General features: G+C 40.9%; 2 protein-coding genes across 2 annotated transcripts; both read left to right on the top strand.

Moving 5' to 3' along the window:
* The first annotated feature begins 158 nt into the window (after positions 1-158).
* Positions 159-5,253, top strand: tfip11 (tuftelin interacting protein 11). Its single transcript, XM_058070896.2, has 15 exons — positions 159-288; positions 567-776; positions 881-1,046; positions 1,510-1,666; positions 1,748-1,875; positions 1,965-2,126; positions 2,305-2,496; positions 2,750-2,929; positions 3,016-3,150; positions 3,247-3,350; positions 3,424-3,592; positions 3,685-3,928; positions 4,010-4,152; positions 4,505-4,670; positions 4,771-5,253. Exons 2-15 carry the CDS (start codon positions 568-570, stop codon positions 5,115-5,117), a joined length of 2,502 nt encoding a protein of 833 aa, XP_057926879.2. The 5' UTR covers positions 159-288; position 567; the 3' UTR covers positions 5,118-5,253.
* Positions 5,254-5,540: 287 nt separating this feature from the next.
* thoc5 (THO complex 5) lies at positions 5,541-13,058 on the top strand. The gene is made up of 20 exons (XM_058070898.2): positions 5,541-5,683; positions 5,901-6,005; positions 6,156-6,299; positions 6,463-6,576; positions 6,864-6,961; positions 7,362-7,508; positions 7,611-7,725; positions 7,881-8,013; positions 8,092-8,169; positions 8,245-8,288; positions 8,731-8,830; positions 9,433-9,541; positions 9,627-9,728; positions 9,802-9,898; positions 10,429-10,540; positions 10,633-10,736; positions 12,244-12,331; positions 12,397-12,512; positions 12,603-12,793; positions 12,872-13,058. The coding sequence occupies exons 2-20, from the start codon at positions 5,907-5,909 to the stop codon at positions 12,933-12,935; spliced, it is 2,055 nt and encodes a 684-aa protein (XP_057926881.2). The 5' UTR covers positions 5,541-5,683; positions 5,901-5,906; the 3' UTR covers positions 12,936-13,058.
* Positions 13,059-13,334: the final 276 nt, after the last annotated feature.

The raw sequence follows: 13,334 nt of genomic DNA, 5'->3' as shown, positions 1-13,334 counted from the left end.
TTTTGTCTCGGAACCTGACGTGAATGAATGAAAATGAATTTTAAACGTTTTATTCTCTATGTAAACACTGGAATAGATTTGTATGGATCAATATGATTTTAATTTTTTGACAAAAAATAGTTAGCATTTTTATTTTTTTAATCTAGTAACCACCGGAAGTACTTTTTCTACCGGAAGTACAAAAAGTGTTCTCGTGCGCTGCACGTCAAGAAGCTAGCTGGTGTTAGCTATCCAAACTGATCTACTTTTACAAAAGAGACCATGTTAATTTAATCTCTGGAGAAACAGGTAATTGACAAATAACAATACGTAGTTACTTGTAATGTTTGACTATATGTGCTATTTACTTATATAGTTGTATGTTCGTCACGCTGTACACGTTACAATTCTTTTGACAATAACAAATCAGGTGCATTTATGTTTATTGATTTTAGCGATTCAAACTATATAACCCAAATGTTGGCTTACTTCTACTTGGGCAGATTATCCATGGGTAACGATCAGAATGACTATGTTTTTTAACAAGTTCTTGAACTGCCTGTCTATGTCATAATCGTCATTTCCAGAATGTCAATGTCACACCTGTATGGACGGAGAGGGGAGGCGGAGGAAGAAGGTGTAGAGATCGAAAGCTTTGAGATCACAGATTGGGACTTGGCTAATGAGTTCAACCCAGACCGTCGCAGACACAGACAAACAAAAGAGGAGATGACCTATGGCATCTGGGCGGAAAGGGATTCTGATGACGATGAGAGACCCAGCTTTGGAGGCAAGAGGTAAATCGTGGCTTTGATAACGCTGCAATCATCATCCTAAGTGGACCAAAATGGTTGACTGGTTCAAGTTTAATATATTAAACCAGGGGCATATTTTTTTCTAGATCCAAAGACTATACTGCTCCAGTAAACTTTGTGAGTGCTGGTTTAAGAAAAACCGCAGCAGAGGAAAAACAACAAAAAGAAGAAGGAGACTCTGAAAATTCTGATGATGACACCCCTTCAGCACCTCCACCTTCTCGTGGGCCAGCACTCAAAAAGCTTCAAAAGGTTCATTATACTTTATTATTTTTTTGTTAACACACTGCAGTGGTGTCATGAATTTCTCTGTACGGGGAAAAAGCTGCACACAGAATTCTCTCTGCAAAGTGAAGTCTGAATAAATAACATTTCACTTAGGCCCCATTTTGGTCAGGGTCTGGCCTTGACAGGTATGCCTTGACATACCTGGTAAAGCCTTACATATGTATCTGTTAAGTCCTTGCTATAAATACTTGGGTGTTAGTCAAGTTGACATCCAGTATATGTGTTGTTTGCAAGTCAGAATTGTCATTATACAGTACATTGCTTGTCTTCTGTCCACAACAATGTTGTAATGTAACGATCCAAGCTTGATATAAAGCTACTCCATCAAGTCCCTTCATTGTGTCTGCGTACATTGTCACAATATCACTGCCCTGTATATTCTAACACAGTTTTATATTAGTATTTACCAAATATAAAATCTTTACAGGGCAATCTTCGTGGAAACCAGTCTCAGAGGTTTGCTGGTGGCATACAGACTGGGCAAGGAATAGGTAACTGGGAGAAACACACCAAGGGTATCGGACAAAAACTGTTGCAGAAAATGGGATATCAACCAGGCAAAGGCTTGGGCAAGAATGCTCAGGGTAAGCAGAATTAATGTTGTTTATTTTAGGATTTAGGTGATTGCAATACAGGGTTCTTGACCATTTGCCTCCCTGCTACAGGTATTATCAACCCTATCGAGGCAAAGGTTCGCAAAGGAAAGGGAGCAGTAGGGGCTTACGGCAATGAACGAACTCAACAAAGTCTTCAGGATTTCCCTGTGGTTGACTCAGATGAGGAGGAGGAAAAGGTGATTTTGTATTCAGTTCTTCCCTCTTTTGAAACAAAAGTACAAACTAGGGTTGTAATGATGTTTTTCCTCATCCTTAATTTGTGTAGGAGTTTCAGAAGGAGCTAGGCCAGTGGCGTAAAGATCCAGCTGCCTCAGGTGCAAAGAAGAAACCAAAGTACTCTTACAAAACCATAGATGAACTGAAGGCTAAAGGCAAGTTTGTTGGCCGCAGCATTGGGGCATCTGCTGGAGAGCTGGCACAAGTTAAGGTATGTTGCAGAAAACGTTATTCCACTTTTTATATTATGAGACTTTTTCCCAGATTGTATATCATACTAACAGAATACTCTGTAGAGAAAGCTCGACTGGATATACGTATTAGAAAAACATTGTCTGCAGCAATATCCTACCTCAGTTTCATTTATCAAATTTTCTTCCCATCTGCAGGTAATCGATATGACTGGAAGAGAGCAAAGAATATATAACAGTTACAGTCAGATGTCCAACAAGCACAGCATGCCAGAAGAAGGTTCACCCAGCATGGCTACACGAGATCAGAAGGAATCTGGCTTTGCACTTCCTGAACTGGAACATAACCTGCAACTTTTGATTGACCTTACAGAACAAGACATATTACAGGTACAGCAGAAGTTTAGTAGACAAATAATAGGTACGGTACTTAGAGTCTATTGGGATCGAGTCAACCATCTACTGTGCAGTGGAGCCTCGGTTAGTGTCGATAATTAGTAGAAATAATTACCAGAAGGTCCAACTCGGACGAAAACCAACGTTAAACAAATCGATTTTCCCGTGCTGGCTGTTTATCAGTCATCAAAACTATTCTTCTCTAACACACGCTAACTAATCTGCTCTGTATTTATGACCAACTTAGTCAGCCCGCCGCCTCCAGCATGAAAAAGATGTGGTTGTGACGCTTAGTCACGAGTCTCAGGCACTTCAGAGCAGACTAGATGAAGAGCAAGATGCCATCAGCAGAATGGAGGCTGTGCTGGCTTTGGTGGACCGCTTCCCGTCTGGAGAGACAGCACTACGGGAGGGACCCACTTTACAGGTCCTTTTTTATGTTAAGCTTATGTATTTAGGCCCAACGCAGTGTCAATCCATATGTTTTCAACTTTTGTTGTTGTCTTCCACCAGGAGTGTGCCCGCATCTTTGAGACTTTGCAGACAGACTATTATGAAGAATACAAGACAATGGGTTTGTCTGACTTGGCCACAGCTGTAATTCATCCCTTATTGAAAGAGAAACTTTTCCCCTGGGATCCATTAAAGGTATGTTCCTGCAGATGTTTCTTCTTTCTCTCTAATGCAGCCCTGTAGTTTTGTGTCAGTAAGTCAAGCTGCCTCCTCATTTTTTGATTGTTACAGGACAGTTCTTATTGCCTTGAAGAGATTGGCCAGTGGAGAGCAATTCTTGAATCTAGAAACCTGAATACCGGTGGCCATGATTCAAACATGGACGCATATCACAGGTAAAAACAGATTAAGCAGCCTAATATATTTGACAGAAACCGGTTTTGATTTGATGCATCGATTCTTTTCAAGACTGCTGTGGGAGGTGTGGATGCCTGTAATGCGGTCCACAGTGTCAGGCTGGCAGCCTCGCATGGTGGCACCAATGGTGGACTGTGTGGAACTGTGGTCTCCTCTTCTTCCTGTTTGGATTTCAGATAACCTTCTTGAGCAGCTCATTTTACCTCGTCTGCAACGAGAGGTGAGGTGCATTTACTTTATAATAAAACAATAATTTCACAATTTTGCATCATTTAAAAATTGTTCTCTAAATGGTGTTTTTATGATTAATAGGTGGACAGCTGGAACCCTTTAACAGACACAGTACCCATCCACTCCTGGATCCACCCTTGGCTACCCCTGCTCCAATCACGCCTCGAGCCTCTTTACCCGCCAATCAGGAGCAAACTTGCAAATGCTTTGCAGCGGTGGCATCCCAGCGATGCCTCTGCACGCCTCATCCTACAACCGTGGAAAGATGTTTTCACCCCAGGAGCTTGGGAGGCTTTCATGGTGAAAAACATCATCCCTAAACTCGGTACAGCCTTGGTGATGATGGAATCAAATGTACTTCTTATTTTTGCCTTGATATGCGATGGTGTCTGTTTTCCCTCCACAGCTCTGTGTCTGGAAGAGTTGGTTATCAACCCTCACCAGCAACAGATGGAACCCTTTAATTGGGTGATGGACTGGGAGGGCATGCTGTCCTCTTCCAGTCTAGTGTCTCTGCTGGACAAAAACTTTTTTCCAAAGTGGCTGCAGGTAAGGAAGTATAATTATCAAGGGACATGCACACATTAATTATGTTTCAGTGTTGTGCAATGTAGTGTAAACAAAGAATAATAGGAGTGTAAAGGTGACTATAGGGGTGTTATGTCATGTCTACGTGGCTTTAATAATGGTAGAAAATTTATTTTTTAAAGTCATTAACAGGTTTTCTATGTTCTAACTACTAAAATATTCAATTTATTAATATTGAATCCTAATATTGAAATTAACTTATCACGGTCTTGTTTGGATCCAATTAACTGCAATAAACAAGGGATGAGTGTAATACAATACCAAAGCAATCCACTACTTTGTTGTGTTTCACATTCTTGTTTGTTTTTATTAGGTCCTGTGCTCGTGGTTGAGCAACAGTCCTAACTATGAGGAAATTACAAAATGGTACCTCGGTTGGAAGGGCATGTTCAGTGATGCCTTGTTGTTACAGTCAGTCATAAAAGAGAAATTCAATGAAGCATTGGACATCATGAACCGTGCAGTGTCTTCAGGCATGGGTGGGTTTCAGCACATATGCAAATATATCATCACACAACAAATGTCTGCATTATGTATCGTTACAGCATACGTCAATGTGTTCTCTTTCTGTGCCAATAGGTGGATACATGCAACCTGGGGCTAGGGAAAACATTGCATATCTCACTCAGACTGAGAGAAGAAAAGACTTCCACTATGAGGCCATGCAAGAGCGCAGGGATGCTGAAAATATCACTCACAGGGGAGTTAGCGCTACCGTACCCACAAACTTTAAAGATCTCATCCAGACCAAGGCAGAGGAGAACAACATTGTGTTCATGCCTCTAGTGGCCAAACGTCACGAGGGCAAACAACTGTATACATTTGGGCGCATTGTCATCTACATAGACAGAGGAGTTGTATTCGTGCAAGGAGAGAAGACGTGGGTTCCCACGTCTTTGCAGAGTCTGATAGATATGGCTAAGTGATTGTGAATACTAAACTATTGTGAATAGCAAATGCAGTAAATGTTTTCATTTTTGTGTAATTCAATCAAGTAGAATCACAGGCATGTTTGTACACTTTTAAACATTCATTAGAAATATGAATAAATGTTTTTGTATACATGTGTTCTGCTTTGTGGGTTGCTGGTATACAACTCTGATGTGCTGATATTTTTAATAAGGTTTTATATGTGAACTTCTTTCATTCAGTGATTATCAACATACATTTGATGATTATCAAACCTTTATTTCCACATGGTTAGGTTTCTTGTTTACTAGTTAGAAAAAAACATTTTAAAAACTAAACTAATAAACCCCTTTATATTATCGGTTTAGACAGCTGGAGTGCATATGTTTGCTGCAATTTCTATTATTGCAAGATGACTACATTCCTGTAGGTGGCGGCATATTTTTTGTTTTTCCATCCGCTACGACAATTTTTGCATGGCACGGCTTCCGTCTGTATCCGGTTACAAAAGCTAGCGTTTGGATTGTTCAGTTACGCGAACATTCTACATTTGCAGTATAGAACCATTTTGTTGAACACCAAGGTATGCATTAGACTTGTATTAAAGTATTGGTACTTTGATATTCATTGGTAAAAGCTCCATATGAACCAAAAGCTAACGTACTGCAGAAGCTAGTTTGTGTCGAGCTAGCCAGCTAGCGGTTGTGGACACCTCGTGTTTTTCCTTAGTAAATGTTTGCAGTTAACGATAAGTTGTTTAAAAGTTGTACCTTAAAATACTATCAACGATTTCCCCCCAGCCACAAATGTCTTCAGACGCACTGAAGAAGCGAAAATCGAAGGTTCTTCGCAATGAAGCAGGCCCTCCTGAGGTGAAGCGAGGCAGAGGCGACGGAGATCAGCAGGTAACTGAATTACACACTCGGCACTCATAAACACAATAGCAAGGTGCTGGTTTATTGTTAATGTCAATAATAAAGTGACGCTAAAAAGCAAAACAGGTACTGTTAGCCCACCGCTCAATTGTATTGTATGCTTTATGTGTATGTTTCTAGGATGTACGTGTCTACAATGAGGAAGTTGAATTTGAGAGCAGGAACCCTGAGCAGGACTTCCTCCAGTATAAAGAGTCTTGTGAAAATTTGACCAAACTAATGAGGGAAATTCAGGAGCTCAAAGCCAATGGCGCCAAGGAGGGGGTGAGACCTACATCTCAATTAACTTTCTTGATATAGACATACTGATATCTTGTTCATGAAATGAGGCATTTTTTGTTGAAATTTAAGTTCCAGTTTATGGGCAATTATAAGGTTCATGTTTACATCTGCAAAGGCAACTAACCTGATGTGACATTTGATGCAGTCAGCTGAAGTTGAACGGAGACGCTTGCAGAGCTGCATCCACTTCATGACATTGAAAAAACTCAACCGTCTGGCTCACATGAGACTGAAGAGAGGCAGGGATCAAACACATGAGGTAACCTGCTATTTTTGTTTTATTTTGTTGTTTTTTTGTTTTGTTTGTATTGGTGAGTAACACCTTCGATTGCATCAGAGTTTATTTGAGCTGGAGTTACAAAAATGAAAGGTTCTACTCCAAGCTTGCACCAAATCGATCTATGTTCTTGTTCATTGAGCTTGTATTTGGATTCAAAGCATGGACAGCGATCTTTGTTCCTATGACTTGTGATTCACTGCATACTGCTGCTCGATGTTATGCTGTGTATTGACAAATATAACTTTGTCTTTACTTTTGTCCCACAGGCAAAACAGAAAGTGGATGTGCTGCACCTCCAGTTGCAGAATCTCTTATATGAAGTTTTGCATCTTCAGAAAGAAATCAGCAAATGTTTGGAGTTCAAGTTAGTGTTAACCTTTTAAATGTACTTTAACTTGTACTTTAAATTTACTTTTTGACAAGGCATCATGTTGTGTTACTGCACATCTAATTACAGTACTCCATATCATACTGGACTGAACCTTAGTTTGAGAAAATTTTGTGTATTTGGACCTACTATCATTTTATTTGAATACCCCTGGTTTAGACATTTTTTATGGTTTAAATAGTGTTGATCGACTACCTCATTATGCTGGCTACACGTGTATCATAAGCTATTGGCTTGTCAGATACATTGTGATCACCCATGACCTTAGATTTCAATTTTTTTACATTGGCTTCTTTCTTAAGCTCTTCTAGCTCTAGTTTATCCATATGTTTTAGTAATGTGTCTTCATGTGATAACACCTTTGTTGGTTTTTCAGGTCTAAACATGAGGAAATTGACCTGGTGACCGAAGAAGAGTTTTACCAAGATGCACCTCAGGAGATTTCCAGGCCACAACTTACAAAAAACGATCCTCATCAGCTGACACTGGCACGATTAGACTGGGAGCTTGAACAGAGGAAAAGGTAACCAAAATCTCTGCTACACAGCTTAGTTAATAATAATAATGATGTTAGTAATGTTTGTTTAGACATGGACAGCATACTGAAAGTTTGTGATTGATGCAGGTTAGCAGAGCAATACAAAGAGTCTCAGGCAATGAAGGAGAAGATCCAGAAGAGTATTGAGGTCAAAAAGGAACATCTGAGGAGCCTGCAGCCCGGCCTGAATGCCATTATGCAGGTACGATTCCCATTAAAGGGGGCCTATTATGCTCATTTTTCTGCCCTTTTGTATTGAGTTGTAGACACCGATAGAGCAGCTACACACTAGAACCAGCAAAATGTTTTTAGAAAATTACAATGGCATTGTGACTTTTCCTTGCTCTCCTTGTGCAGGCCTCTCTCCCAGTGCAAGATTACCTCTCCATGCCTGTTGAACAAACACAGAAACAAACCGAGATTGCTCAGCATCTGCCGCCGCCACTCTATGTGCTTTTCGTTCAAGCTAATGCATACGGACAGGCTTGTGGTAAGCAAGATTCTCAGACAGGGTTGAGCCCACTTTGTTTACTATAATTTGAATTGCTGATTTTATATTTTCATTCAGACAAAAACTTGAGCATTTCAATCAGGGGGGATGTTGATGAGGCCAAGGCTTTGTCCAAACCTCCCGAGGATTCTCAGGGTAAGGACATTTTTACACACGCATACAAGTGCATAGTTGTCTATTTTACTGACGTCATTTTTATTTGTCCTGCAGATGATGAGAGTGACTCTGACGCAGAAGAAGAGCAGGAAAAAACAGTTAGTATTTGCTGTACTGATAAAATACACACACAGATTAGTGTAGTCTCTAAGATCCACAAAGTCTTCTCTGCAGCTGACATATGAACTGTCCCTAAAGCACCAGCTAGCACATTGAGGACAGGACACATGAATGGCAGGGAGGCAACATTGATCGCTTCCTGAATCAGAATGAGTGCCAGCTGAGGGATTTTGGGGAAAGCTTTTTTTTTCCTTCTTAGAATGGCTGAGTAGCTGAAACACAACACTACCGCTTTACAGTCACACTCTGATAAAACCCCAACTAGTTTTTTTACTCTTTAAACTAAGTTTCTTTTGTCACTCATTTGAGACAAGTATTAAAAGTAAGATGTGTTGCCTAATCTGTGAAATGGGATACAAATTGAAATTGGTATATGAATGTGATTTTTAAACCGCAATGTCAAAAACCCCTGTTTCACAGAAAAGGAGAAGGCCAACTGCTGGCGGCCAGCTTGACGACAAGAGACGAGAGATGCTGAAGTGGCACCCACTGTCCCTCTCTTTTGACCTGATGTGCAAAGGTAATACTCATCACATTAACAGCTTCAATTGGCAAATGTGCTTCATAAAATGGAGCCTGCAAATTCACACAGTCTAAGTGACTATGCGGCATCTTAAATCATAAATTTTCTGGAATGTTTCCACCGTTACAGTCAGGTAATGTTTGATGGATAAAGCAACCAAGAACCTTTGTGCTTAGTGATGCCATTTATTGAGCTTTGTTTTCCCCCTACTGGTGACTAAAGGAATACAGTTGGCTCTGCATTGCAGGCTTTACTTACCTAAAGGGGGAGGAGAGAGGTGCACACATCTCTGTGGGTCTGCAGCATTTCAAGGTGCTGTGCGCACATTTTCTCATTCGCACTCTATGCCCACCTTCTGCTGAGCTCTCTCACGCCTACCTTCAGCCCCACTGTGTTCTGCTAGTTGCACTCTGGAAGGCTTTGTCATTGCCATGGCGGTCACTATGACTGCAGGTTTGGAGCGTGAAACATGACCATCAGCCGAGTGTATGTCCCCTGAGGGCTCCATCAAAACCACACTTTCAGTTTTCACTGATGCAGCAGTGGGACAGTCACAGAAGCATGAAGTTGACCTTGCAATGTGCAAATAACCTTTGCAGATGGAAGTGTCCTCCATCTTTTCTTCTACTACCTGATGAATCTCAACATTATGACCGTCAAGGCTAAGGTGTCTGCATCCACAGACCTCACCACAGCCATAAGTGCAGGGTACGTGCAGAAGTGCTTGCTAGATTTGAGCTACAGTCCTCCACTATAATAATAATGATTACTAATAATGAGCTCTTCTTTACAGGGAGCTGGTCAAATCTGATACACTTCTAAGCTGTCTGTACGCCAATGATCATGGCAGAGAAACACCCAATCCAGCCAACCGCTATCAGTTTGATAAAATTGGGTATGGATTAGTTCTGACCTAGTGTTAAGGATGTTATGTCTGTATTAATCATAAGCATTGCATTACTCTACAGGATTGTTTCTTTTGCTGACTATGTGGAGGAGCTCGGGCATCCATACAAGTGGGTTCAGAATCTAGGGGGGCTACATTTTCCCAGTGATTCCTCAGAGGTAAGTGTATGTAAGCATATACTACGTATGTAAGGTTTCCAGTTAGCGGTGTTATGATTCGTTTTAATGACGATTCGATTTGTATCACCATTTGTGGTTGCCGGTACAGCTCAAGGATGATATTGGTCCATTTCGAACTATCCAAAACGATTCAGTGCAAGAATACACAAATGCGCACATATGTGTTCTGACCTTGACACGTCGTACTGAATGACAACGTCACTAAGCATTACTGCTATTGGAGCGCAAATTATTGTTGATGCGTACAAAACATCCTTACTTGGCATATTGCATCCATACATTTTCTATACCGCGTATCGTCATAAGGGTCACTGTAGCCTGTTGCTTAATTGTATTGCAGTTGATTCCTGCATTTGTGTGTGAAGAAGCAGTTTAGCTCAGAGCTTTTTCCCCTCGCGCTTTGTTTTTTTTTAAACAAAAGTTTATTTGGTTTTTTTGTCCTTTCTGCCAAGGTAATTTTATTAATTTTCCTTAAAATCAATTAAGGATGTCCTTGCTTGTTTCTCCAGAGTGCACTCATGGGCAGTTCTTTGAGTGCAAGCCATATGGAGAACACCATTAAGCTCCTGAGGGGACGGATCCTGTCCCGCTTGGCCTTGCAAAAGCAGTTTGCCTCACTAGGTAAAGTTAAAGCTACTATTGACCACAAACATCAAGTGGTCCTAATCATGAGCTACTCAATTGTAGCTGAGGTCATTTGTTTTTCTGTTCAGAGCACAGCATCATCCCCATCACCAGTGAGTGTTTGCACCTCTTTCCTGCCAAGATACTTTCCCGTTTAACTTGTTGGACCACCATCACGTATGAGGATTACATGGTAAGCCCCCTGCACTCGATATTACCACATGTTCTATAGACAGGGTCTGGTGCCAGAAAACATCTTGATCAGTAAATTAAAAAGTACAGTAAAGTCTCGTTATATCGATATCGGTTATAACGCATTACTACTTATTACGATACTATTTTCATTTCCCGGAAAATTTCTAGTCTTTTATGATATAATTAGTTCCGTTAGTACGATACCCGGTTATTATGATAATCCGGTTACTACGATGCCCTTTTCATCTCCCGCCAGCCAATTTGGTCTGCTTATATCGATACAAAAGCAGCTTAAATCAATCTTTGCTTAAGGATTTCAATACCAAAAAAGAACATGAACACACTGATTCCCGCACTTTCTGGTTCACAGGTCATGCTCAACCCGCCCCACATAGCTGGCCAAACACATGCCTGCAACAGAAGAACCAACTGACATAGCATACACACCTATTCCAACGAAGACACAAGCGTACAAATACATGTATTTAATTGTGTTGTATTCAGATATCTTTTTATCGCTTGCAATAATCACTGTTTTTCATATGTACATGCTGGCGTTCGTGGTTTCTCTCGTGTGTATAGATTCTATACAGGCATGTGTTTGGCCAGCTATGTGGGGCGGGTTGAGCATGACCTGTGAACCAGGAAGTGCGGGAATCAGTGTGTGTGCTGTGCTCTGGTGGTGGAAGTGTGAAAAATAGAGTTGACTGGAAGCAGCCGTTCGCCGTGTTCTTTTTTGGTATTGAAATCCTTAAGCAAAGATTGATTTAAGCATTATTGACCACTTTTAATGCAGTTCGGCGCAGGATCGGATATATGGATAGTCCGGTTATATCGGTATTTTTTCCGACTCCCGAGAATATCGATATAACGAGACTTTACTGTAGTCTAATTTGTGATGACCCTGGTATGTGGTGTTAGGACTCACACCCATGAATTACTTCAAAACATAATTTTGACTGAAGTGGTTTAGTTTGTGAATACAAGACTTGCTTGAGAATCAGTTAGGTGCAAGGGGTAGAAGAATAAATAGCAACAACGGGGAAGGGAAAAACCTGCTCCTTTCACTCATGTTTACCAAACGGCCACAAAAAGCACAAAACAACAAAAAAGAATAATGAATAATGCTGTCAGAGAGTGAGTTAGCTGCCAAAATAGACTTACCTTGCTTGTAGTTTGTTCTGTAAATGCGGCATGTTTTCTGGTAATGTATTACAACATCGTTGTTGTACTGTCGAATATTCCTGCTCCGTTTGACAGTGCAAACACTGCTCCACTTTGTCTGGTTTGGAGTCTGAAATAATCCCGAACATTCAACACCTTCTTTGGTTTCCTTTACTCTCCATGTGGAAGCACTTTCCCTGTATTTTAAGTTCTCTGCACTCAATGTGGTCTGAATTTGACCTGTTTTCCAAGCAACAGAATAGAAATCAAAGCTCTTTTCCAATTGAGTTAATTTATGAATCGTCTACAGCAGCACCCACAATGCATCTCTCCCCTGCTAGGCCCTGCCATATACTCGTCATGTGACTGATGCTGGTCTGGCAAGAGAGACTGACATGTACTTTTCTGGAGAGGTGGAGAGAGGAACAGGTAACAATTATGTCATTTTTTTTCCCTTTACATACAATTGCAAACCTATCTGCTCTTTCATGTAGCTCGTCTCCAGGCTGCGGTGGTGCTTAATCCCCGTTACCCAGAAATCTGTCCTGTCTTTTCCCTCTCGCTCAACTGGAAGGGCGAGCGCAGTGGGCGCACTGATGACAACCTTCGGGTAAAAAGCCTTTTTCATAAGTCATGACATGTTGTGTTCACTTTTTCTGTCCAAAAAGAAAACAACCCAAGTCGTATTTTACTCGTCTAGGCCATGGAGAGCGAAGTGAATGTATTCAAAAACGAGCTGCAAGGCCCACGTCCTGGCCATCAGCTCCTGACCAATCAGATTGCACGCTTGTGTGTCATACTGGATGTCTACCTGGAGACTGAAGAACAAGATGATGGTGTGGAGGGGCCACGCGAGTTTCCCCGTGAAAAGATGTGCTTGCGTACTGTAAGGTGCGCAAAATCTCAAACTTTGCACCACTTAATCACTTTATTATCCTTATATCTGACTTATGTTTTTTTGGGTTTCAGGGGTCCAAATCGTTTGAAGCCATTCAAATACAACCATCCTCTGGGCCTCTTCAGTCATCGCTAAAAGAGGGCTTGTGAGTCCCCATCACTAGCATTTAGTTCTCATGGCTATTCGAAGTACTTTAGACACATTCTAGACATTAATTTTTCCAATGATTTACAAATAAATAAATAAATGGTTTGGGGATGTTTGTTTGTTTTTCATTCTGTCTGCACCTCACTTGTACACTATTTGTGTGTCTGTCTGTCTGTGTGTGTGCGTGTTTGCACTCTAGTTATTCTTCCCTACAAGTACATGCATGTCATGTATATACAATTGTTACAAAATGTTATCCAAGTCAAGAAAATTCACTTTTTATTGTGATTGTTGATTGTTATTCAGGTGTACTGAGATACAACATATATAGAAAGAGCAATATGGTGAGGGATCCCCTCAATGTCAGCCAATGACTCAATACCAAAC

The sequence above is a fragment of the Doryrhamphus excisus genome, linkage group LG3, assembly GCF_037039965.1.
Source record: "Doryrhamphus excisus strain RoL-2023G ecotype Guam linkage group LG3, RoL_Dexc_Guam_v1.1, whole genome shotgun sequence".
NCBI classification, from domain to species: Eukaryota; Metazoa; Chordata; class Actinopteri; order Syngnathiformes; family Syngnathidae; genus Doryrhamphus; species Doryrhamphus excisus.
Note: the sequence above shows the minus strand (reverse complement) of the source record. Positions and strands in the feature narration are given on the sequence as shown.